Source organism: Ictalurus punctatus, chromosome 16, assembly GCF_001660625.3.
Source record: "Ictalurus punctatus breed USDA103 chromosome 16, Coco_2.0, whole genome shotgun sequence".
In the NCBI taxonomy this organism is placed as follows: domain Eukaryota; kingdom Metazoa; phylum Chordata; class Actinopteri; order Siluriformes; family Ictaluridae; genus Ictalurus; species Ictalurus punctatus.
The window spans coordinates 6,794,402-6,821,962 of NC_030431.2; the positions used below are offsets into that span (position 1 = coordinate 6,794,402).

General features: G+C 41.8%; 1 protein-coding gene and 1 non-coding gene across 2 annotated transcripts; both read right to left on the minus strand.

Annotated features, from left to right (window-relative positions):
* Nucleotides 1-3,212: 3,212 nt before the first annotated feature.
* On the minus strand, nucleotides 3,213-3,314 carry LOC124629052 (U6 spliceosomal RNA). Its single transcript, XR_006983899.1, has one exon. It is a non-coding gene; the product is annotated as a U6 spliceosomal RNA (small nuclear RNA).
* A 224-nt stretch (nucleotides 3,315-3,538) lies between these two features.
* On the minus strand, nucleotides 3,539-27,424 carry ptpn11a (protein tyrosine phosphatase non-receptor type 11a). Its single transcript, XM_017489887.2, has 16 exons — nucleotides 27,167-27,424; nucleotides 26,180-26,302; nucleotides 20,339-20,533; nucleotides 19,952-20,144; nucleotides 19,698-19,817; nucleotides 17,440-17,553; nucleotides 17,220-17,316; nucleotides 16,978-17,057; nucleotides 16,624-16,782; nucleotides 16,016-16,147; nucleotides 15,456-15,610; nucleotides 15,102-15,169; nucleotides 14,826-14,977; nucleotides 14,562-14,674; nucleotides 7,644-7,744; nucleotides 3,539-5,942 (listed from the first exon to the last, which is right to left on the minus strand). Exons 1-15 carry the CDS (start codon nucleotides 27,178-27,180, stop codon nucleotides 7,675-7,677), a joined length of 1,785 nt encoding a protein of 594 aa, XP_017345376.1. The 5' UTR covers nucleotides 27,181-27,424; the 3' UTR covers nucleotides 3,539-5,942; nucleotides 7,644-7,674.
* Between the last annotated feature and the right edge of the window lie 137 nt (nucleotides 27,425-27,561).

Genomic DNA, 27,561 nt, shown 5'->3' on the forward strand with positions numbered 1-27,561 from the left:
GTGAAAACACTGAAGAAATGACACTTTGCTACATTGTAAAGTAGTGAGTGTACAGCTTGTGTAACAGTGTAAATTTGCTGTCCCCTCAAAATAACTCAACGCACAGCCATTAATGTCTAAACCACTGGCAACAAAAGTGAGTACACCCCTAAGTGAAAATGTCCAAATTGGGCCCAAAGTGTCAATATTTTGTGTGGCCACCATTATTTTCCAGCACTGCCTTAACCCTCTTGGGCATGGAGTTCACCAGAGCTTCACAGGTTGCCGCTGGAGTCTTCTTCCACTCCTCCATGATGACATCAGGGAGCTGGTGGATGTTAGAGAGCTTGTGCTCCTCCACCTTCAGTTTGAGAATGCCCCACAGATGCTCAATAGGGTTTAGTCCATCACCTTCAAACTCAGCTTCTTTAGCAAGGCAGTGGTCGTCTTGGAGGTGTGTTTGGGGTCGTTATCATACTGGAATACTGGCCTGCCACCCAGTCACTGAAGGAAGGGGATCATGCTCTGCTTCAGTATGTCACAGTACATGTTGGCATTCATGGTTCCCTCAGTGAACTGTAGCTCCCCAGTGCCGGCAGCACTCATGCAGCCCCAGACCATGACACTTCCACCACCATGCTTGACTGTAGGCAAGACACACTTGTCTTTGTACTCCTCACCTGGTTGCAGCCAAACACGCTTGACACCATCTGAGCCAAACAAGTTTATCTTGGTTCCAGTAATCCATGTCCTTAGTCTGCTTGTCTTCAGCAAACTGTTTGCCGGCTTTCTTGTGCATCATCTTTAGAAGAGGCTTCCTTCTGGGACGACAGCCATGCAGACCAATTTGATGCAGTGTGCGGAGTATGGTCCGAGCACTGACAGGCTGACCCCCCATCCCTTCAACCTCTGCAGCAATGCTGGCAGCACTCATACGTCTATTCATTGAGGGAACCATGAATGCCAACATGTACTGTGACATACTGAAGCAGAGCATGATCAGTATGCAGTATTCCAGCATGATAACGACCCCAAACACTCCTCCAAGACGAGCACTGCCTTGCTAAAGAAGCTGGGGGTGAAGGTGATGGACTGGCCAAGCATGTCTCCAGACCTAAACCCTATTGAGCATCTGTGGGGCATCCTCAAACGGACAGTGGAGGAGCACAAGGTCTCTAACATCCACCAGCTCCCTGATGTCATCATGGAGGAGTGGAAGAAGACTCCAGTGGCAACCTGTGAAGCTCTGGTGAACTCCATGCCCAAGAGGGTTAAGGCAGTGCTGGAAAATAATGGTGGCCACACAAAATATTGACACTTTGGGCCCAATTTGGACATTTTCACTTAGGGGTGTACTCACTTGTGTTGCCAGCGGTTTAGACATTAATGGCTGTGTGTTGAGTTATTTTGAGGGGACAGCAAATTTACACTGTTATACAAGCTGTACACTCACTACTTTACAATGTAGCAAAGTGTCATTTCTTCAGTGTTTTCACATGAAAAGATATAATCAAATATTTACAAAAATGTGAGGGGTGTACTCACTTCTGAGAGATACTGTATATTATATATATAGAAAACTGTAGGTGAGAAATGCCTGGATGACCTGTGACTTCCAGTGAGACTCCGCAGTATGGAGGAAATGGGCACTGCGTTATCCCATAAGGCAACAGGACTGGGACGGAAAAGCTGTCAGAATAAACAATGGCAGAAGGCAGTGCGTTGGCTCTTTTTAAGGTGTAGGTCACAAGACAATGCCAACATGGCGTATGTAGTATGTCCGGATTGTATTCATACAGATTCATTCATTCAGATTTTCACACAAGTCCTAAAAGTAGATAAAGAGAACCCATTTAAACAAATGAGACAAAAATATTATACTTGGTCATTTATTTTATTGAGGAAAACTACCCAATATTGCATATCTGTGAGTGAACCTTTGCTTTCACTATCTGGCGTGACCTCTGCTGCAACTGTTTATCAGTCCTGCACATCAGCTTGGAGGAATTTCAGCCCATTCCTCAGTACCGAACAGCTTCAACTCTGGGATGTTGGTGGGGTTCCTCATATGAACTGCTTGCTTCAGGTCCTTCCACAACATTTCTATTGGATTGAGGTCAGGACTTTGACTTGGCCATTCCAAAACATTACCTTTATTCTTCTTTAACCATTCTTTGGTAGAACGATTTGTGTGCTTAGAGTCACTGTCTTTCTGCATGCCCCACTTTCTCTTGAGATTCAGTTCATGGACAAATGTCCTGATATTTTCTATTAGAATTCGCTCATATGCTTCAGAATATACTGTTCCATCAACGATGGCAAGTCGTCCCGGCCCAGATGCAGCGAAACAGTCCCAAACCATGATACTACCACCACCATGTTTCACAGTTGGGATAAGGTTCTTACGCCAGAATGCAACGCATGTTCTTTTCTCCAAATATAATGCTTCTCATTTAAACCAAAAAGTTCTGTGTTCATCTCATCAATCAAAACATTTTTCCAATGGCTTCCTGGCTTGTCCACGTGATCTTTAGCAAACTGCAGAAGGGCAGCAGTGTTCAATATGGACAGCAGTGACTTTCTCCTTGCAACAGTTCCATGCACACCATTGTTGTTCAGTTTTCTCCTGATGGTGGACTCATGAACATTAACATCAGCCAGTTTGAAAGGGGCCTTTAGTGGCTTAGAAGTTACCCAGGGTTCCTTTGTGATCTCACGGACTATTACATACCTTCCTTACCTTTGTTGGTCTCCACTCCTGGGGAGGGTAACAATGGTCTTGCATTTCCTCCATTTGTACACAATCTGTCTGACTGTGGATTGGTGGAGTCCAAACTCTTTAGAGATGGATTTGTGACCTTTTCCAGCGTGATGAGCATCAACAACTTTTTCTAAAAGGTCCTCAGAAATCTCCTTTGTTCATGCCATGATACACTTCCACAAACATGATCAGACTTTTCTGAAGATCAGACTTTGATAGATCCCTGTTCTTTAAATAAAACAGGACGCTCACTCACACATTGATAGAAAACACCTGACCCTAATTTCACCTTCACGTGAACTGCTAATCCAAGAGGTTCACATACTTGTGCCATTCACAAACATGTAATATTGGACCATTTTCTTTAATTAATAAATGACCAAGTATAATATTTTTGTTTTTAGCTCATATTTATGCAGATATCTAGAAAATTCGAAAGGGTTCACAAACTTTCAAGCACCACTGTATGCTGATCAGTACGTACTCCATCACAGATTTGCATGTCATCCTTTCACAGGGCCCATGCTAATCTCTCTGTATGGATCTAATTTCAGTATACGTGCTGCAGTAGCAAGACGACACGCAAAAATGTGAAGTGTTACCATACGTACTGCACCAATGGCCGAGCAGCAGGTACTTTCACAGTACACGATTGCGGACGCAGCCAGGGTTTTGGGAGGAAACTGGAGAACCCAGAGGAAACCCACACAGACAGACACAGCAACTCCAGCTCATGAGACCCGCCGCACCACCGTGCTGCCCCCATTCACACTTGAATAAGGACCAAATAAGACAAAACCCAAGATATGAGCTTGTTTATTGTTATAGACAAACTGATAAACGGTTAATTGCATTGATAGCCAGACAACACAATAACCTTTATTAGCTTGGGCAGGGCTCACATTCTGCCATGAGAAAAGTTGCTGGATTAAACATACAGTATATTTTATTGGCATTTAGATATGTTTAGTAAGTACATTCTCCTCTACAAGATTCATGTACAATATACAAGTTCAAAAATATAGTTTGTTTGCATTGAATTAAATTTCCCATTTTCTCTCTTCAGGATGGAAAAAAGAAAAAAAAAAAAAAAAAAAAAGAAAAAAAAACAAACAAAAAAAAAACAATTCACATTACCATGTTCTGGGGCTCTGAGGTGGACTTTTTTATATAGTGATGAATCTTAAAAGCACTGGAACTAGACATGGAGCTTCTCAAAGACAAGTGTCGATGTGCGTGTGTACCCAAAGACATTAGTAAGTGCACAGATTAAACTAAATGAAAAGACCATAAAAGTGTGCATGGGACCAAAAAAGGTTGTTTTTTTTTTTTTTTTTACATTTTTAAAAAAATAATAAAAGAAAATTAGGCATCAAGGAGCTGAAAGCTTATCAGCAGTTTCTCAGGAAACACATGACCCTATCACACTTGCATACAACACCATACACAAACCACAGGAAGACACACACACACACACACACACACACACACACACACACACGCTACAGTACAATAAATGGACGCAGAACAGTTTACTGATTACGAGCCCTGAACATTTGGGCGATCATCACCTGTCAGAACACAATCGAACACTTAGCTTCCTATAAGGCCATGTGAAGGTATTAATAGAAAAGATTAGTATTGTAGTTACGAATATAATCCAAATGGCAGAATTACATTCAGTCTGTAAGTGTCTGAAGAGAACTAGTTAAAAAAAAATATATAAAAGTGATGCGAGCAGTGGTCGGGGGCTGGGTAAGAGACACGCGTCATCATTTTTGAAATGAACGAGGCAGAAAGATGAAAGAAACGCGTTAAAACCGTGTGAGTGGAACAATCCATTAAATAACAAAAATCACGGGAATTTCATTTTAAAACAAGAAATACTGTCGATGACGTATAAACCCAGACAGATCTGGAGAAGGGTTTGGTTTAGTCGAAGAAGTAAACACGGTAACAGATGGTCTACTGGAACTAACATTGAAAAATAAAACAATGACAGACATACCTGTAAGAATACATACTGTAAGCAGACAAAACTTCCCCATCCAAAAAGAAAACGTGCCGAGGATTTTTCATCAGAGAGGACCTCAAAAGCCTCGGAACATGCACTCATGTTTTCAATGAGGACTCGCAAATTAAGTTCTTATGGTGCTTATACATACATACATACAGAACAGGCAATTTAAAAAAGAGAAGAAAAAAAAAAAAAAAGGCAAACAAAAAAAAGGCACGTCGTTTTTTTGTCTGTTTGTTTGTTTGTTTGTTTTTTAAAAAAAAAAAAAAAAAAAAGGAAATTGACAAACGATAAAAAGTTCAACCAACAATGATTCACTAACTCTGACACAACCAGGATGGGGCTGTCTAAAAATATCCAATCCTAGAAATCCACGGGTCAAGAAACAAATGAGATGTGCTGGATTTTGGATTGAGTCTCCCAAAAGAGTAGGCTTTACCTGGTTTTCCCCTTAAAAGTAAGCGCTACACTGTAAGTAGGGCGAATTAAAGTGGGACACAGCTATACCTTTGATGGAATTAATTTTTTTTTTTAATTTTTATTTATTTATTTTTTTAAATACACAGATCATGTAAGGCTCTGAGGAAGAATTTCCCTTTAAAACTTTTACCTCGGGCCAAAATCGTAATGAGAATCAACACACTATGTATGATGACTAGTTAAGGCTGTGTGTCAAGCACATGCCTTTTCATGTACGTACAGAATACCATAATTCTTTGAATAATTCTAATATAATCTTGCTTTGGTAAAAAAAAAAAAAAAAAAAAAAAAAAATTTAAAAAAATTTTAAAAAACGACACTGAAAAATGAGGACAAGACAGCAAAAGCTCTTTTCTACATTTTGCTAATTGCAGCCTGAATGGATTGCAGAGAACTCCACAGCGGATCAGTTCGTTTACGCAGGGGCTCTCTCTCTTTCTCTCTCTCGCACATCTCCATCGTCACGAGTAAGGCTTCATGATGTTCACAGTGGTTTCTTAGCATGGGGGGGAGGAGGGAAAAGGCTGCTTTGCAGGGAGGAGAAAGGAATTTACTCCATCCACATCTCTCCCTCACAGACTGGTCTCAGTTTGATTTTTTCTCTTTTTTAAATTCATTTTCATACAATTTATTTTTCATCTTTCCATGTAGCGATGATCACATTTCAGGCATTCAGGTGCGGCTGGCGATAAGGAAAAATGGTTGCTGCGGAAATAGGAACCGGAGTTTAGATTAGACGCGGGTCAACACTGACATTATAGACAGAAACAATAAAGTTAAAAAACAAAACAAACAAACCACATTTCACATAAAAAGTCATGCATCAGTCATGCAACATTCTTCCCTAGGTGTGTGTTTGTGTGGTGTAACGACCTAAAGTACCTAAAGTAACCACCACATATTGTACGATGTGATATTCAGTATGTCAGAATGAACATATAATCTCAGCCTGCACGGTTCACTGAAGACTTGCTCGAGGTTCGACCGATCAGAAATCCATTAGCCAGTCCCACCAGGCAAGTGAGAGCTCTTAATGTGCTGCTGTGTTTTGGTTGACCGGATACCTAATCGACTCGGCTAGAAATGGTAAATGTAGTAGCTTAGAACGAGCTAGTCAGCTAGTTAAAAGCAATAACACACACACACAGACACACACACACACACACACAGGTACATAAATTCCTGCATAGGTGATGACTCGGCCATAGAGATTACCCGTTTCTAAGAAAGTGTCTGAAGTGTCTTCACAAAAAGCTTCTCTCTTTTCTCTTCACGTCGCATATAAATGATACTATTCACAGTCTTTTTTTTTTTTTAATCACATGTTTAATTGAGAGGTGTAAGGGAATGTTTATTTTGCTGGTTTTGTTTCCACAGATCTGGAAGTTCTGCAAGATTATGGAACTGTCTGTATTTCGCTCATGAATCCGATGTGCAGTGCAGCAGGTGGTGGGACGAGTTAGCACATGCTAGAGTTACAGGATGGAGGTGTGTCACGTCTTTTAAAATCAACCACAGGGATTTTTCCTTTTCTGGTTGTTGAATGAAGGGGGGGGGGGGGTTGGGATTACAGCTTACTGTACCTATTTGTCCTGTAAACGGAACACTACTCAGTCTGAACAGGATTTCGCAGCGTTTTATTTTTTTTGAGATTGTTCATTTTGCTGGGTTTTTTTTTTTCAAACCTTCTGGGGCAACTTGATTTTTTTTGGTGATTTTTTGCAGAAAACTACTCGAATTGGTGAAACTGCAATTCGCAGTGAGGTTTGTTGGTAAACAAGAGCTTTTAGCTGTTCTCATGTTCGACGCACGTGAATCGAACAGGGCTTTGGCTGAATGCGCGTTGTGATGATGTCACATGATGCATCTCGGCCCAAATCTACTGAAAATGTGTGGTGACTTTGAAAAATCGCGAGCTCCTCTGAATGTTACGGAGTTTGCTTGATTTTGCAAATTCTCAAAATCCTGGAGGGACTGACTCACAGCAAGGACAGGATTTCACGATTGCAGAAATTAGCACAAAAATCGAGCAAATGGCATAATATTCGGAGGAGCTCGCAATTTTTCAATATGACCGCGGATTTTCTGTAGACTTGGGTCAAGATGTGGCGCGTGATGTCGCATTCGGTCCTCTTCGATTCACGGGCATCGAACATGAGAACAGCTAAAAGGTCTTATTTACCAACAAACATCACTGCGAAAGACCGTGTGAAAAACTAAATTCCCTGAAATTGCCATTTCGCCAATTCAAGTAGTGGCACCAAAAAAACCTCGCATCGCAAATTTTGGAAAAAGCCGCAGCAGAAATCGAGCATTGTTGGTCGCAACAATCACAAAAACACGCCGCAAAATCCGATTCGTCCGTGTCTACGCAGAAAGTGTGTGGTGCACGGTGAAGGGTCTTACCTGTGAGTTGGACAGTGCTGTAGTCGGAGCCTCATCTGTAACTCTTCTGCTGCTGCATCAGACCCACATTCTCATACACTCTGGAGCGGTCCTCCCGCATACTACACACACACGAAAACAAAGCATCTTCATTTAAAGACAGCTACTACCTACCACAGACACTTAATATTTTGCTAGGCTCTTGGTACTTACATGGTCTTACACACGTGTAGGCTTGTGGGATTTGATTTTATCGTCCCTATACGATATTATACTGCTCCCAATATCCAGTGCTGTTTACTCCAAGTTAATAATCAAAAATTCACCAAAAAAGCAGTCTTTAGTCTTTTTCTCGCTAATGAAACAGGAGATTAGTTAATCAACACACGGATCTGGAATGATCTGCGTAGATGTTCTGAACTCTCAGATATTAACCATCATCTGCAGGAAGCCCCGCCTTCTTCTCCCTCTCTCACTCTTCTCAACCGCAGAATCACTTAAGCCTCAGCTATTCAGCTGGGTTTTCATGAATGCCGGAGTTCCTGACCGCACATCCATTTTATTAGCGATATCATTACGCATTCCTGTGCTCTCATTAATCAGGAAATGGTAGAAACGCTCGTTTTTTGACTGCGTTCACGCCATGTCGGAAGTACCGTAATCACTAGCGGACAACGCAGACGTTCTACTCGGAGCCGTTCCCGTCCTGGGAATTAAATGAATCCTTGTGAGGTGATGTTGGCAACTGCAAAATGACTTTAAACTGTACTGCACGTCTTTCGTCTATTTACAGATTAATCTTGCGTTATTAAGACGACATTACACAAAAATATTTTGAGATAACAGCTTAACTTTACTAAAGCCGTCGCAGGTTTGAGCGTTTCCGCATGGTGGTGCAGAGCAGTCGGGTCATACAAGTCGGAGCTCTCCAAAAAAATCCTAGTTTACAAGTTGTAATTACGAGTTCTATGCGGACACTTTTAACGAGTCGGAATCTTGTCATTACGGTAATTACAACATGGTGTGAACGCAGCCTTTCAGTCTTTATTTGGACTAGCGTTTCTGGGCAACTAAAATCGTTTTGAGATTTTTTTTTTTTTTTAATTTGTAAAAATTTCATGCACGACCATATATTAAGCAGAACAATAACAACGTTTAGAAAAATTAAGATTCAGAAAAAAAAAGAAGAAGAAAAAAAAAAGTGGTTCTGCTTTCTGTGTTGCTTTCACACAGGTCTACAGAATCCTCTACCAAGATTTCGTCTTATCAAAAAGTAATACAATTCTGGCTAACCGTTACTGGCCGTCTTTTACTAGTAACATCTGATTTAAAGAGAAGGGCTGTGAATTATTAAATGTACAAACTTGAGTGTTCCATCAAACATCCAGCAAAGTCTGAATGGGGAATAAAATAGGACAGAAATGTGATCGTGCTGTTCAAACACATGCTGAATGTGCTAGACAGGTCTCAGAACTGTCTGGATGCGGTCTAATGTACTACAGGACGCACTCTTGATCGCTAGCACTCTGCCCAAGACTCCCAGCCTGCTACGACACACGCAAAAGTCAACACAACGGAGCAAGCATCGTTCCACCTTCCCTGTGTACCGAATTACAGAATCATCAGCTGCTCAGACCCAGAGCCTATTCAAGCAATCACACCGTTATAGTCAATGCAAAGTGGGAGGCACAGGCAACATCAGCTATTTGAGTGGTGAGAGTGAAACTTTCACGAGATTTACAAAACATTAATATAGAGAGGAGTACATGCAGGAACAATACACACACGCACACACACCAACATACAATACAATCCACAAACGGTATTGCTTTTCATTAGTGTCATGCACAAACCAGTGAAAAGCAAAGCCTGCACTGCACTGCTTTTAGGTCACTTCATCTCTTCAGAGAAAACCGAATCAGCATTGGTTTGCTTTTTAAATTATAATGCTGACTTCATGTGAGAAGCGCATGGTCGGGGGGCGTGAATGCAATCAGAGAAGGGAAGAACGGCTTGCAGCAGGATCTAGAAGTTAACAACAAACTTCTTTCAACAAGAAGCAATTCACCAATGAAATTCCTGACCTGTTTTAGGACGGCATCATGAGCGGTGGAATGAGGGTTTTGTTTTTCAGCACAGGTCGACTGATAACGGATTTGACGTATACCAAATAACCAAGTTGGGCGGTGCCTGCTGATAACTGATTAATCACCCGAGAGTTTTTAAAATGTATACTGAATGAAAACATAACACTCAAAAGAAAAATATTGCTGAATTTTATTACAAAAATAAATAATACCGAGTGTACCATGAAAATGTACTGTATTTTAATTTTTTTTAATGGAACAGATGCAAGATGGCACCGTGCTAGTTGTAGCCAATTACAGCAGATCCTGTCTCGAGAGGCGTTATATCTTAATTATTTTACCGATATTAGGTTTTACTACTTACATTTCTGGCACGTGTGTGTTTTCGTCTGTTTTAGCGTATAAATTTTTTTATTCATCACGCACTCTACACCCGGATTAGAGAACCATGCGGAGAGAGCAGGTCGCTTCATGTACAGGATAGAATTCAACTTTCCTAAAGAACCGCTGAGGCCGTACTGAGGATGCAGAGCAGAATCCAAAACAAAGGCAAAGAGGAGACGGTACAAGCCCTTCATTCCCTCCATCAAATTGGGAAATGGTCGTGGACATAAAACGGATGAGCTCAACGTGCTGATCGAGACGCAGAGGGAGTAGCGGGAGTGCAGTGTGATTTGTTTCTCCGAGACATGGCTACACGAGGATGTTCCAGACTCGGTCTTCTCTCCCCGGATTTCAGACCGTGAGGGTGGACAGAGACACTGAACAGAGTGGTAAGAGGAAAGGTGGAGGGGTCGCACTGTTTGTAAATATCAGACGGTGTAATCCAGGACACGTGAAGGCACGTCACTGCTGCCCAAACGTTGAACTGCTGGCTGTTGGTTTATGTCCGTATTATCCGCCAAGGGAATTCACGGTTGCCATCGTGGTTATCGTTTACGTTCCACCAGCAAACGATGCAGAAGCGGCATGTGACGGCATAAACTCTGCTATCGTGAGACTCCAAACACGGCATCCAAACTCTTTGTTGTTATTTCTGGGGACTTTAATCATGGGGTTTAATGCACAGGCCTGTGAGTGGGTCCAGTCTTACCTTGCAAATAGAGGTCAAACGGTTGACTTTTAAAGGGTGTGTTCTCTGGGTGTTTATTTCGTGTGGAGTTCCACAAGGGAGTATTTTAGGACCTTTTTTAAAAAATTATTTATTTATTTATTTTTTGGCATATTAATGATTTAAAAATGGTCTGTTACAATGAACTTTTATTATATACAGATGATGCAACAGTAATTGTTTTTCATGATGAGAAAGGAATTATTGAAGCCGAGCTAAGCAGATAGATCGAAGGGGTTTCTAAATGGTTTATAGATCAATCGACACTGTATGCATCAAGGGAAAACTGAGTCTATATTATTTCATTCGAGTGCTAAAGTAAAAAAAAAAAAGTTCTAGGTTAGAAATAAAAGGTTGGGGATAGGGTTATCGTCTCTAAACAAGAAGTGAAATACCAGGGATGTGTATAAGATAGTATATTGACAGGAGAAAATACGGCTGGTCAATCAAAGTGGACTAAGGTTTGTGGCAGGATAAAGTTTCTAGCAAGACAAGTGGCTTTTTCAGATTTTCAAACTTTAACAATGTTAGCTGGAGCATTAGTGCAACCACATTATGATTATAAATGTATCAAAAGAAAATTGCAGACAGCTCAAAATAAATTGAGCAGAGTTATATTGAAAGTTCATCCACAGTTGCATCTTAATGATGAACATTTTAGGGAACTTTTTTTTTTTATTTTTTTTTTTTTATTTTTTTTTTAAAGTGGACAAAAGAGTACCCTTTCTTAAATTGGTGTTAGCATTTAAAATTATTATGAATAGTGTCCCAAAGTACCTGTTAAAGTATTATGTTTTTGTAAGGGATGTGCATAGTTTTTCTACTAGAGGGGTAATACTGATGTTAAGAGTTTAATAGGGAAAAATTCCTTTTTATATACTAGCTCTGTAGCATGGTACGGTTTACCGTGTTTTATAAAACAGATAAGTCGAAAGTGTTTTTAGGAATGCAGTAAAAAATAAAAAAATAAAAAAAATAAAAAAAATTTAAACAATTTAAAACTGTAAAACAAAGCAACAACAGCCAAAGTTTCACCAGTTTGTCAACTGTGTTACCAGAGAGAACAGAACACTGGATCTCCTGTATGCAAGTGTGAAGGCTGCACACACTTCCTCTGCTCTTCCACCACCTGGATCTACTGACACCCACATACAGACCTGTTGTCTTAAGGTAGTCTGTGACGAACAAGACCTTAAGGCGGTGGTCACAAGAGGCAGAGGGAGCTTTGAAGGTCTGCTTTGAAACTACAGACTGGGAAGTGTTCTGTGAACTGGTTGGGGGACGGACTGCATAACGGACTATATCCATTTCTGCACAGACATTATAGTTCCTGTCAGGAGAGTGCGTTTTCCTAATAACAAACCCTGGAACACCAAGGACCTGAAGGAACTATTGAACAAAAAGAAGCAAGCGTTCAGGAAGGACAAGGAACAAATGAGGAGGGTGCAGAAAGAGTTGACGGTGAGACTGAGGGAGAACAGAGACGCCTACAGAAGGAAGCTGGAAGGTAGGCTTCAGCAGAACAATACAAAGAAGGTGTGGGTTGGCATGAAGCAGATCACCGGCTTCAAGACAAAACCACAACCTGTGGGGGGCAATCTAGAAAGCACCAACGATCTGAATTTGTTCTTCAAGAGGTTCAACACGACAAACTCTCACATTATCTCCTCACCAACATTCTTTCCCAACTCCCTCCCAAACTCAAAATCAAACATTGTTTCCCACCCTGTCGTCCACACCAATTCTTCCCTGCTCATCTCAGACCCATTCACCCCCCACTCATCACACAGCCTTCTTCAGAGAACTCGTTCCTGTACTTCCCTAATCAACCCCCAGACAACCAACAGCCATCCTCAATGGAATCAATATTCATTTCCCCCCACCCACCTATCTGTCACTACTGGCCAGGTGAAAAGACAGTTGGAGAAGCTGAAACCTGGGAAAGCTGCAGAGCCTGACAGAATCAGTCCTAGGGTACTGAGGATCTGTGCTAACCAGCTGCATGGGGTCTTCCAGCACCTCTTCAACCTGAGCCTTAGAATGGAGAAGGTGCCAGAGCTGTGGAAAACATCCTGCCTGATTCCTGTTCCAAAGAAGACAACTTCCTCCACCTTGAACAATTATAGAACAGTAGCCCTCACATCACACACAATGAAGATCCTGGAGAGGCTGGTGCTGTTCCATCTAAGACTTCAAGTCAGCTCTTTTCTGGACCTGGACACCACACAGGTAGGTGTGAATGATGTGGTCATATATCTACTTCAAAGGGTCCACTGCCATCTGGACTACATCACCACCACAGTGAGAATCATTTACTTTGATTTCTCGAGTGCATTTAACACTAATCCCACCTCTTCACCTGAGAGAGAAGAAAGCAAGTGGACACGTCCATGATCTCCTGGGTCACCTATCAGACAGACTCCCATTTGCACGGTTGGGAACCTACCTGTCCGAGCGCCCGCTGAGCAGCGCTGGAGCACCACAGGGAGCTGGACTCTCCCCATTCCTCTTCACCCTGTACACCACAGACTTTCAGTACAGGTCATATCTCTACCACAGAGTCATCAGAAAATTTCTGAAGATGGCAGCTGGGTGCAGAAGGGATGGACATTAAGAGGAGTCAGGGACCTGGTCAACAACTTCATGGAGTGGTATGAGAAGAACCATCTGCTCCTTAATGTGGTCAAGACCAAGGAGATGGTGGATTATCATCATGGGTCAGGACACCTACAGATACCTTGGTGCATATCTCGACAACAAGCTGGACTGGAAGGTCAACTCAGAGGCTGTGTAGAACAAAGTTATGAGCAGACTCTACTTTCTGAGGAAGCTCACATCCTTTAATATTTGCAGCAAGATGTTGGAGATCTTCAACCAGTCTGTGGTAGCAAGCGCAGTCTTCTTTATAGCACTATGATGGGGAGGCAGCATTAGAGCTGGAGATGCAAAAAACCTCAACCATCTAATCAAGAAGTGTGGCTCGGTCTTGGGCTGCTCTCTGGACAGTTTCAAGGTTGTGATGTACAATGTTGCACTACCACATCACACTCCGACATTGTATTTTTTTTTTGTATATATATATATATATATATATATATATATATATATATATATATATATATATATATATATATATATATATATATATATATATACACACATACATACATACATATACATACATACATACAGCCACTCCCACAACAGACGGAAACGGGGAAAATTATCGGTGTGGATTTTTGCGGAACCGAACATCCTGGTAATCGGTTATCAGTGCCGAGTGATCGGCAAAACCGATCAATCGGTCAGCCTCTACTTTTCAGTGTGGTACATGTTACTAATGAAAAGCAATACCGTTTGTATATTGTATTTTAGTTTATATGCATGTATTTTTTTCCCTTCTGGTGTGTTTGCATTTCTTCTGCACAGATTAAGACCGCCCACTTTACATTCTAAACTAACAAACTAACATCAACCTAATTAAATAACAGATTTCAATGTCACTGGTCTTCATGAGCAACTAACACTGTTTTAGGAGAAGACGCATGTTGACTGAAATATATGGCTTCACAAAAATGGAACAAATAAAGAAAAAAGGTAGCAGATTTTTTAAATTAATTATTATTATTATTTTTTTTAACTTACTTTACATTGAGTCAAATGAAACATGTACTCGCTATACATACTATAGCGCTTAACTGGCTCTTTCCTAACCAGTTAAATCGATGGAAGAGTACTCACTCGGCACAGGTTGGCGTAGGGGTGCAGGGTGGAAGCGGGCTCTGGTCTCCTCCGCTCAAATCAGTCAGTGAGTACTTAATATTGGTGTACTCTCGTCCTTTGATTTTGCTTTTCTGAAACGAAGACGCCAGATTAGAAGATAAAGCACAATAATCAAAGCTACAAAAATAGGGGACACAGAATTTGATGCTGATTTCACATGGCAACCGGAAAATGGAACATTTCACACTACGAGTCTAACAGATACCAGACGAATATACACACCTGCTCCTCCTCTATGCGGCGCTGCAGTGTCTCTATGTAATGCTGAACTGCCATGTAGATGAAGCGGTATTGGGCTTCAGTCTGCACCATTCCTGAGCGCTGTGACCGCACCATCTGGATCGTCTTGGGCACATCAATATCGCAGTCCACTCCTGCACAGAGACAAAACAGCAATTTAACCCAAGCCCATACTTCTGAGTTGTAACCTTTTACAAAACGGTCAATTACAGATCCCCTTTCCCTTTTAGGTTTTTGGTCGCAGGACTATGGCTTTACCTTTTTCTCTAATGATGTCTATTAAGATGTCAATCACAATAAAGGTCCCGGTCCGTCCAATCCCCGCACTGATGAGAAGACAAAAATAAATATAAGCATGGCATTTGGGCATCAATGCATCCTGTAAGCAGCAACATGTCACCTAAGAAAGCTGTTCCGGGAAAGGAAACCATTTGTGTGTCCATTATTACATTGCTTATATTGTGTTATGTATTAGCATATTTCTTAATCGCTCATGGGTGTTGCGTAATGCATATTAAGTCAACACAGACCTGGAGACGACATATCGCAGTAGATATGAGAAACAAAAACACAGCACGTGTGAAAGGGTTTCAGGCTTTTGTTTTGATTTACCTGCAGTGCACCACAATGGGGCCAGCCTCCAAAATGCCCTCTTGCTTCAGTTTGACCTCCTCCAGGAAGTCCAGCACACCACCAGGATCAGTGGGCACGCCATGATCGGGCCAGGCACGGAAATGGTACTGCCATACAGTGCGCTCTGTGTTTCCCTGTACAACAACAAGAGCACTACAGTGTTACACACACACACACACACACACACATACCGATCAATCCAAAAAACCTGGCTGAAATTACATGCCTTTCGGTGAATTGATCTAGTGGAGCTCATCTCACACACACACAGAGACAGAGAGAGACGACGCATATGTGATGCAACACAAAGCAATAACAGAAAAGTGATAATTAATCCAACATCTATGTGTATCATGCTACATGGCAGCATTTGCCTTTGTTTGACATCGACACAACAGTGTGCAAATCACCTAAAACACAAACAATTTGATGAAGATTACAGGTCAAGGACCCGCTTTTCAGCTTGACTCGAAACTAGAGCAATTCAGCGGCTCTGAAAAGTGGCAGTGCTCCAAGGTTGATAGATTACTTTTGATTACCTGTCCGACTTTCGAAAGCTTCAGCTCTCGAAGGATGTAATCATGGGCTGACGTCTCCTTGACGTTGCGCACGCGCATGGCACCGTATTCCTTCAGCGCCGACACGTCCGGCCAGTACTTCACACACTTGCTCTGTAATGATGCACAGTGACGTTAGGTCTTCCTGTTCAAGCATTCTAATCCCCATATTTCTGTTCATCTGTCTCAGGGTCCAGATTTAAATTTTTGCACGCTCATACGTTTCAGAAATAGAAATTTGAAACGTTAGAGTCTTATATTCCTAACATCCAGTGTTGCTTAAAATACTTCACTCCCTTGCTAATAGCAGGCAGATTTTAAGCTTACAGGAGCAGGACATACAGAGTTGTATAATCAGATGTGTGAATGCATTTTTTTTTTCCCCCATCTTCAGGGAAATGCCAAAGTACAATACGAAAATGAGATAATCTATGAAACAAAGAAACATTTCATATTCAATACATACTGACATGCAGTATGTCAAGCGAAACATACCAAGCTCAAATCACCACATTTTATGATCACATTCCTGATGCCAAAGTTCTCCCAACAGCAGGAGGATCTACATACTCCAAAGGAAAAGAACATACCTTGCTCCTCTCAACCTCTTTAGTCGTCATAACGATGACACGAGAGTTTTCCTGAAACACCATCCTCCAGAAGTCACTTATTGTGCTCTGCAGACATCCCTGGGTGGCGATGTAGCTCTTCTTTAACCTGGCGTTGTTGCACTTCGACTCTAACTCTGGCTGTGTGAGGAGAACAGCGGTAAATTAACATGAAACAAACTGAACACAAACAGCGCTGTAGTAACACACTGTATTAGCATTTGTGCTGAACCTGGCATTACCTCCTGCTTCACACTGTTACGCTGTTATTAAAATGCTAATTTAATCAAACGTGATCTATGATTCTATCACATCAGTGCATCGTGTCGTTATTACCATGATAATGTTAGCGTTGATGTAATCAGAGCCTGGCTCGTTCGGGTCGCCGTCGTTGAGGATCACTCGCGTGTGGTCGACTAAGAAGAAGAGGATTACAGGGGTAGTCGTCAGTGGTTTCTTTATTCACACGCCGAGCGCACTAGCTCTCTGCCTACGTCACTTCTCAGCCACTTCTATATACGTCTCTGCTTTAAGACAACGAACATAAAGGAGAAGAAAAAGAAACCAAATATACGCACAGGGAAGGATGTTTTTGTATCTGTTCTTGTTCTTGTTCTCGACACGCTGGCCCTCTTTGCGACTGTACAGCAGCTTGCACTCCTGCTGTTGAAGTGTCTATGCACAGTGGGAGAAAGCGCAGAAATGGAAAGTCACGAATCTCGGCATTGCTAAGAGGGTGCGGAGTAACGTAATAACCTAGTTAACTATGTTAACTGAAGCGTGGATGACAGCTCTCACCTCGAACTCTTCCCAGAAGCCCTGTTTGACCTTATCAGTGGCCTCGGCCGGCTTGCTGAGCTCCCGCACTCTGCTCTCGATCTCGGCTGCGTTAATGCGTGTCGTGTTGAGAGGCTTTAAATACAAAAACAGGCAAGAAGTCTGATTTAGAAGTACAAAGGATCTAGAACATCAAACTTTCATTTAGTTGATCTGAGACGAATCAGAAAGGAATATTTCTGGACTTTACACCCTTAGTTTTAGGCTTTTACCACAGGAAGTTGATTAAACTAAACTTCGACCTCAATCCTGATTTCACTCCAATCACAGGACGAGTGCATATGAAGGCTAGTGAAGCCTGAAGTAGGGCAAAGGATCACTTTGTTTGCTCGGCCATTGTTTTGATTTTGATCAGTTGGATTATTTTAAGAATACACAAAATATCAAAACACTTATTTACAAATATTTATCTACAACATTTCGATTAACTAATACGACTACTAAAACGCTTAACCAGGCTTAATTAAGTAACAGTACAATATTACTGACATTTAACACGTTTGCTTATGGCATGAGAATAACATTAAGTGTTTATCAGTCACTTTTTTCAAACCGCAGCATTTGGCATATTTCTACTGGTTCTTTACCATCTTCTTTTTCACAATGAACTACTAGTCAGTGACTACATTTACATGGACAGCAGTAATCTAATTAGTGACCTTATTCTGAATGAGACAATGTTGTGATTAAGGTGTTTATGAGTTGATTTTAGAATATTCATTTCACGTGTTATAGAACATAGATCGATTAACGTCATTATGTCTCCGCGCCATGCCGTCCCTTCCAGAATTTCACGTATCGACATAGAGTACATCTTCGTTATGGTACCGTATACAGTTTTGGGTGTTTTTACTTGGGTAATCTTATGAAAGCTTCAAGTGCGGTTAATTATTTGTCATGCTATACATGCAAATAGACGACTGCTTGAAGCCGTGGGCTGCGTCCCAAACCGCGTACTTACCTACTACATAGTAGCTGAGATACACGTATATCTCCTACTATATAGTAGGTAAGTACGTGGTTTCGGACACAGCCGTTCACTTGTTTGCCGTCAAACATTTACGCACTGCCGTGTGTGAATGTGTCCTGTTGCAGAATGCGGTGAAAACTCCCACACGACGTTAATAGTGCGATTAAGGTGTGTACATGTCTGTAATACATGTCGATAATGCGACTGAAACAGGAATACTCCACACGTCTTAATTCAGTTTGTGTTTACTTTGAGTATGACTTTAGTCGGATTAAGGTCATTAAAAATTGCCGTTTACATACTAGTTTCTGAGAGTATTGTCTTAATCGGTTTAATATCGGATTACTGTTGTTTTTGTAAACGTACTGACTGTGAGAGGGTCCGCATTTAGACTCCATCTTCAGACGCCCAAATTAACTTTGTTTGCCGAGTTTGTGCGAGGCAATTAACTTTTGATGCGAGGAATCGACTCAAAGCACTGGGGGTAATTCTTAGTTTCTTCTCAGGCTTGATTCTTCTCAGTCCACACAGGATTTCTCAAGAATACAGGATTTTCCTGGCCAAAAATGCTTGATTTTACTGCGGCTTTTTTTTTCTCCAAATTTGTCATGCAACTTGGAGGGGTTTTTTTTTGTGGAAAACTACTTGAATTGGTAAAATTTCGCCACGTCTTTGATGTTTATTGGTAAACGAGACCTTTTAGCTGTACTCATGTTCGAAGCACATGAACCGAGGATGGCTTTGGCTGAACGCACGTTGTGATGTCACATGACCTGCGGGAAAACCTGCGTTAATTTAGAAAAGTTGCGAGCTCCTCCAAATATTGCGGAGTTTGCTTAATTTTGCGTTCATTCCTGCTGTTGCAAAATCGCTAAATCTTTGGATCGAATTTGTCATATTATAAACATTTACATATGGTAACAAAACACAAACAACAAAGAGTTTATAAGCTACTGGGTCAAAATAATATTTTTTTCTACTTACAAATAGCTTCTCTACTTGTATATGAGCATGAAGTGCAGGGAAGTTTTGAGCACCATGGTGTGCATCAGAATATAGATAAAATAACTGAGAATGAAATTTGTTGCCAACTATTCGAGTTTGTCGAGTAGTAGTTGCAGTCCAATGCTGAACAAGAGCTCAGTCCACCATCACTCTCATACACTTCAATACAAACATGCGTGAACGTTTTACTTAATGCTAGGACTAAATGACCTGGTGTGTGCGGTCACGCCGCCTGATAGCCCACCTGTTTGAGCTGAAGCACAGTGCCCAGTGTTTCCACCATGGGGTTTTTCTTGTAGTGTTCCACCAGGTCTGTCAGGGAGTCAAACTTCTCCCCTCCACCAACATCATACTTCATATCATGCTGACCAAAAAAAAAAAAAACAGAAATAAACCCGTTTACATACAGTCAAATAGAAATCTCTTCGTCCAAACAAAGCAAGTGAACGAGCCAGACTCGGTAAAAGTCCCCCCTCGGTCACGTTTCTGTAAAAGTACCTGGCAACGAATCATGACATGGGTGACTTTGGGTTTGCTGTCGGTGCTGTCCGTTTTGTCGTCGCCGGTTCGTACCGAGAGCACAAAATCCCCAGGATGACTCTGGCTCTCTCTCACCAGGAAGCTGCCGTTCTTGCCTTTCTCCGTCAGCAGCTTCTCGGCTTCACGTCCCGAAAGGTGACCATGAAACCACCTTGGAGAATGAAATGTCAGGATACGACATAAGCACTTATTCATTTAGCAGGTGCTTTTATGGAAACGGGCTTACTGCTATAAAGAGCAATCACTACTATATAAAAACCCTAGCAATAGAACAAAGCTACATAGAAAGAAAAAAAAATGATAAATAAATAAAAGTGGTTTTTATGGATTTGCTTGAAGAATCACCTCTCTGACGTCGGGTCAGCGCAGTTGAGCGGGTACTTCAGTTCGATCACGTCACCGTTCTTCTCCTTTAGCTGCCCATGGTGCTCCATGTAAAACTGCACCAGCTCAGCCAATGTGGCAAATTTCTCTCCTCCATACAGGTCGTAGTAATCCCCCGTGTTCTGGATCTTAATGTGGGTGACCGCTCCATTTCGCCTAAATAAATAAATAAACAAAACAAACAAACAAATAAAAAAGCTTCTAAATTCTTTGCCTGCAACATCAATTCCGCAGAGACTTTGTAAGCTCACGAAATTGTGTGGGCCTGCATTCATTTATTCCACCAACATGAATATTTAGGGTTAGAAACCATGCATATGACTAAGGCTTAAAGTAACTTTAGAGAAAAGAAACTGTTCTGTTCTTAACGACCTTCGCCAAATTTAAACATCACCTAAAGATGTGACTGAGCTTCTAAATAATGCCCCCCCCCACTCCCCCCGCCGTAACTTCAGAACTGACGCTCCACTCACCGCGACAACAAACACTGTACACGCGAAAAAATAAAATCAGTCTAGTTGTGTTAAACTGGGGAAGAGTCCACACAATTCATCACATCGTGAAATAAACACACATGCACATTCCTAACCTTTAAATAAATCACAGCTGAAATAATTCCCAGCACATGATCCTCACAGTTTAGTGGTGCTCAAAACAAATACAATTATTTTAATCTGGCAGATGCTTTTATCCAAACTTTGGACTACGTGCTACAGAAATTAGTCACAACACAGCCAGGCAGAAGACACATGCTTCCCATAACATCTAATAAAAATAATCATCAGTCCATGCAGGATTTTGGGAATTGTTGCAGACAAAAATACTTGATTTTGTCACAACTTCTATATATAAAAAAAAAATAATAATAAAAAATTCCCGACGCAATAAATAAATAAATTACACTTTCCAGCTTTCCCCCCCATAAAACTACTTAAATTGGCAAAATTGCAGTTGCACGGTCTTTCACAGTGAGCCTTATTAGCTGTATTAATGTTCGATGCATGTGAATCGAAGAGGCGCATTGCGATACGGTCACATGACACGTCTCGGCCCGAATCTGCAGAAAATCTGTGGTAATTTAAGCAATATCCTCCAAGTATTGCAGGGTTTGCTTGATTTTGCGCTAATTTCTGCGATCGCTAAATCCTGGAGGGACTGGATCACTACAGGTGCATCAATAGCAATTTTTTAGTTAGAGTCTTCTGCCACTCGCTGTTACTGACGATGCCGAAACGAGCAAACCGCCTTGGTATTAAACAATCAGGGGCATCATGGTACGTTATATTTATCCAACCATTATCCATACCGCTCATCATACACAGGGTCATGGGGAAGCCTGGGTCATGGGGAAGCCTGGAGCCTATCCAAGGGAACTTGGGGTACAAGGCGGGGGACACCCTGGACAGGATACCAACCCGTCACAGGGCACAATCGCACACTCATTCACACACTACGAACAATTTAGAGATGCCAATCAGTACAAAACACGTGTCACTGGAACGGACTCCCAAACCAGTACTATGGGAAGAAACGCCCATGAAAACTCTGGCCACAAACACGGCAGACTCGGGATTCGAACCCTCAACCACGGAGGTGTGAGACAAACATGCTCGAAATTGGACCTTTAATAAAAAGTGCGAAGACGGCCAACCTCAGTGTGCAGAGCCGTATCGGTGAGCACACTTATTCAAAACGAGCTCAATTTGCCGGGAATTGACTCGTGACCAAAGTTCTCACAGAACAGAAGTGCTCTCACGCACAACTCTCTGCACGCTCACGTCGCTGAGCCTCACTCCTGAACGCCTGCGTGTTATTTTAATGGACACGTTTGCTGATCCTGCTGTGCACCATCACATCAGCAGCCCTTGCGTTCTTGATCACAGAAATGACGTACAATGCTGTCGTAGAGCCTCTTGAGTTTTGCAGTTTGCAGTCCTTTGCTTATTAATTGCACAACGTGTCCGGATTGCCATTATTCCTGTGATCTGTTCAGTAGCATGACAACATACACTATTTTTAGATCAAGCAGTATCACGTGTTGTTGGATACTGGTATCGGAACTTTTCTGGCATTGTGTCCACAACCGACTAAACAAACTAGAGCGGTGTCTCAAATCAAAGTTCTGTCTTATGCACTGTTATTACACAGGTATTGAGTACGAACACGGACCAGGTTTCCTATTGCGGTTAGCGTTTAAATTAAAAACCTCTCGTGTAGCCTTCAAACCTACTGAAAGGTTTATTTGGAGTGCCAGTCTTCTCGATTTTGCTAAACGCTTATTAATGTGAGGTCAGAGTTTTCAATTTTAAGATGCAGCTCATGATAACAATCACGATGACGAAACAGAACAGAGCTCGTCAACGTGTTTTAAAAATCGCTTACGGTTTTACTTGGAAAACGGAGGGACAGGAAAGGCTTGGCTCTGTCGCTTTTACTACACCAGACTTAAATATGAGCCGTGTGTGTGTGTGCGGCCTGTGTCAAACATGATGATTTTTAGAAGACATAATGCGCATACTACGGCGTATACGACACAGGGTTTGACAACGTCTTCCCTCAGAATAATGTCAGGGATAAAAATCCTTCAAGTAACTGGAAAGGCATGTGTCCATCATTACGAGCAGCAGATTTACAATAAAAGGAAGTTATTTCTTTGATATAAAGGAATAAAGTGCTGCCAGGATGCAATAATGTGCAGAAACAGAGGTTTAAAAAAAGAAAAAGGAAGTAGAAATTGCAATGGAGAGCCAAGAGCTTCAGAGTGTGATTAATGAACATGTATATTTGCATTCATTTATTACATAACGTAAGCCGGATAGTTTATATAGTTTCTGTGTGCAGAAGATAAAACAGACAAGCTCTGGTTATAAAAGACTGACGTTATGAACGAAGCATTTATTGATGCTATCACAAGCCGTTGTGGTTTACACTGTGTAGTACATCAAGGAGCCCCGTTTCACCACCAGCTACACAGGAACAACGATACTTAGCATTGGTGAATTATACTAGCACAAATTCCTAAATCCCTGTGGCTTCCATTTTCTCATAAAAACTGACTATACGAGCGTCTTAAAGGAGTCATCTGCCATGAAATGGCTTTGGAGACTTTGATGATTTGATTCCAGGCATTGACGCATTTCTTCGCAGTGAAAGGAAGCGCTTTTGACGATGTTTTCAGCTCTACAAACCCCTCAGCCAGCACCATTTTGCTTTTGGGGTCGTTTAATTACGTGCTATGTGAAAGTAAACCAGACAGCAAATAAACCAAAAGTATACATTTTGCTCAGATTTGGTGAATAAGTCATCATTATAAAAAAAATTACAATAATAATAATAAAAAAATTAACAGTAAGACTTTAAAGTGCCCATGAAATCAAAATCGCCTTTTTAGAGCATAAACCTTCGACAAGTTAACAATTTACTCAGGTGTTTTTAAACGAGTACAGTTTAACCGCAAGGAACAACGTTTAATACCTCGCACTTACACTTCAAAAGAGCAGATGCGCTGCCTTCTGCCATTTATATTCTGACGACTCTACCGCGCCAGTCCCGTTGCATTATGGGATGGCGTAGTTCCATACTGCAGAATCGAGGTGGAAGCAGGAGGTCATCTGGGTATTTCTCGTCTACTGTTTTATGAATACTGAGAATTCTGACATACTACTGTTTTTCGCCTACTGTATAGTAGGGTAGTAGGGATATTCAGATGCACCAGTGCGCGTCTTCCCACACACTATTCACTTCTCTACTCAGCGCTTGGCTGAAGGGGAAAAATACAGTTGGAAGAGGTCCTTCTCCGAGGAGTGCTTTTAGGTTGCAATTATGTGGTTGTGATTCTGTCTTTATACGCAGTCAGGGTTTCTCCATTAATAGAAGTACGTAAAAAGCTCTTATATTAAATTTTCTCGTTTGTTTAGGCTTGTTTAGATGTGTCGATGGCGCCGTGGATCTTGAACGCTACTGGCTGAAGAGTCGAGCAGTTCAACTGCACATCACTCTGACTTCCTGTTTCAAAAAGGAAATACTTTAACATACAGCATCAAATCACAGCTAAGAAGCTGTTTCATGGGAACATCATTTGAAACAATGGGGAACGTGTCACAGCCGGTTCGTCCAGTGCGTCTCTGCTGTGTTTGGTATTCTAGAGAGGTTTCCGACCACCGTGCCCTCTCCCTGTGGTAAGCCTGCGGTGAGCTAGAAGCCTCCCCACAGGAAACAGAGAAGGGAAAACACTGCCTTTTAACATGAGGCAAAGAAATAAAACTGTATTGAGAAAGCAGCTTCCTAGAAAACTCGCTCACAGAGTCACACACGAACGTGTCTCGATAGCAAATTCCTGCTTACTTTCGCAGCGCAAGCGCTTTCTACAGAGCATCTGATCGGATGCAAATTAGGCAAGTACAGGATGAGTCAGCCCTTTTTTTTGTCTTTTTTTCCTGGGAAATAGTAACTAAAATTAAACTCGGAATATTTACAAAACACATTTTTGTCCTTTTATTTGATGACAAAATGGGTTTTGTTATGTCCACAACAACAAGAGACTCAACACAAGGCAACAAGGCCGTCAAAGACCAATTTTGAGTTCATAGATACAAAAAAAAAAAGAAAAAGAAAAAAAAAGCTGGGGACAAGTTTGAGGTCTGAAAAATGTCAGTTGGTTAACCGGAAATGAAAAATTTGTTTATTATAAGCCTTAAAAACATCATTTGCTTCTCTGTAGACACATGATATGTTGATAATTCTGTAAAGCTGCTTTGAGACAATGTCTATTGTAAAAAGCGCTATACAAATAAAATTGAATCGAATAATATTACATTAATTTGTCCAACAAATTAAGATGTATTTAAGATGTATTTACAGGGAATAATCCAGAGCAGGCATGCAGTTAAAATTTTCCTTCTTTGAAACAGATAATATTTATTCCACTTAACAATATTTGATAAGATTTCAGTGCATTACCGCATCCATCCATCCATCCCTCCATCCCTCCATCTTCCATACCACGTGTCCTACACAGGGTTGAGTGTAAGCCTGGACACTATCCCAGGGATCTCAGGGCACGAGGCGGGGGACACACTGGACAGGGTGCCAACCTATCGCAGGGCACAATCGCACACCCGTTCACACATTACGGACAATCCGGAAAAGCCGATCAGCCTACATCGCATATCTTTGGGACTGGAGGAGGAAACCGGAGAACCCAGAGGCAACCCCAGAAGCACTGAGAGAACGTGCAAGCTCCGTGCACAGGGGGCGGAGCCGGGATTCGAAACCCCGACCCCAGAGACGTGGGGCAAACGTGTATTACTGCAGATCAATCTTACTTTCCTGGAACAGTATTATACATTAATAGCATGCCGCAGTCTATAAACTGAAGAAAAAGCGAATTGGCCGGGGCTTACACTTTAACAGTGTGTTTTGAATAAATCCTCCAGAGTGGACGTGTGTAACAAGACGCTTGATCAGCACGGGGTTTACTTACTAAAAACATCAAAGTAAACAAAGGGAGCATGCTGTTCATTTGAGAGCCAAAACTTTTTTTCCGGCTTAAATATTCAGAGTTTAACGTTTGCTGTAAACGTTCTCACTCTTCACTCACTCCAAGAGCATCAGAAGCACTCAGTTCATTCAGATTGGGAATAAATGAAACAGACACGCACAGCACTGTCTCGCGGCCCTCTTCAAGTATGTTTTCGTTTCCTGCATCTCAGAGATGTCATCTTTCTAATCCTGGGTTCGTCTAGGTGCTCGCTGCAGCTTTATTTACGATCCTCTCTCTCTCGGAGCACGGCGGAATCTCACCTGACAGAGAGGGTGAAATCGCCCGGGTTGCTTTTGCTCGGTCGAGCCAGGAAGCTCCCGTCCACGCCGCGCGTCAGCAGAAGGTTCTCAGCCTCCACGCCGGTGATGTTGGGGTGAAACCACCTGCAAACGCATTCACACTGACTTCAACTGGCACAAAAGACACAACAAGTGACTGCAGCTGAACATCACTGTAAGGCAGAGATGGCACAAAGTGGTCACGTGATGAGTCGCTCGGCTGTGAGGAACCGTGCAGAGCGGAATTAGCATCGATATTAACCACATCCGACTTCTAGTCAACAGATCAAACGATTTCACTGGCCATTTACAGAAAACATCACATTGTATCATATATAAATATAAAACGTGTGAAATCCAGAACAGACTATACCTGCTGTCTCCTGGAAGTGCTGCTCGAGCTTTAACAAAAGAAAACGCCTTAAACTTATACAAGGACGACGCTTTAGCTGACACTTCTTACACAAGCAAGGTTTTTGTTCATAAGCTAAGCTAATGATTCTTCTCGTCACGAGCAGTTTGAAAAGCTAGCAAAGCTGCTAATATTAAACCCGTGACGTGTCCACTATGGAAGAGAATATAAAACGGGGGTTAGCTAGCCACAGCTCGGCAGTGAGCAGGGTTTCAGTGAGCTAGCTCAATCTTCTGACTTACGCGATAATGTTGTTATTTTGTTTTGGACAGTTAGCTCACTCGCCTGACTCATCATGTTAGCTAAGTAGCCTACAGATGTGCACAAACCTGCTAGCAAGCTAACACGAGCAAGTTTGAAACACTGGGCGACTCAGTTCATGACCAATTAAAACTTTCTGTGTTCGCTCCACTTCTAGCTAAAGCTGGAAGCCTTGTCCAGGCAGATTAGTGTTAGAAAATACCCCACTGCCGTGTTTTACTCGACTATTTAACACCAGTGCATATCGTGTGTTTGTTTTTGTTTGGGTTTTTTTTTCCCATTTCCACAGCTCTCACCTCCGAGATGTCATCTTTCCTCCAAGCCTTGTTTCCTCACTCCGGATCCTCGATTAGGATTTAATTTACTTTCAAGACAAGCGACTGCGCCGAAAACCCCGCTGCTTTTCCCTGGCAAAAAACCGTCATAAGGAAAAGGCCCGCTGAAAACGGGTTTAATTAAACGAACAAGTAAAAAAAGAATAGTCCGAGGAACAAAACTCGGTAGCTAGGCCTCAGCATAGGAGACCTTTCGAGTCGGTTGTAAAACGTCACCAAACATGCGACAAAGCCGAACTGCGTAAAACACCTGCGCCCTCTAGCGCTGGACGTGTCTCTGCAGCCAGGCGATGACAAGAGTTTGCTTATTGATTTATTTTTAGACTTTAGCCATTTTGTAGTCATGTAGATGAGGT

Excerpts from the sequence above, each read along its gene's own strand:
- ptpn11a (XM_017489887.2), bottom strand. Across the intron at positions 20,534-26,179 it reads GATTTCACCCTCTCTGTCAG|GCGAAATGGAGCGGTCACCC; the intron begins GTGAGATTCCGC and ends TTATTTATTTAG. Across the intron at positions 14,675-14,825 it reads GCCGCATAGAGGAGGAGCAG|AAAAGCAAAATCAAAGGACG; the intron begins GTGTGTATATTC and ends TCTTCGTTTCAG.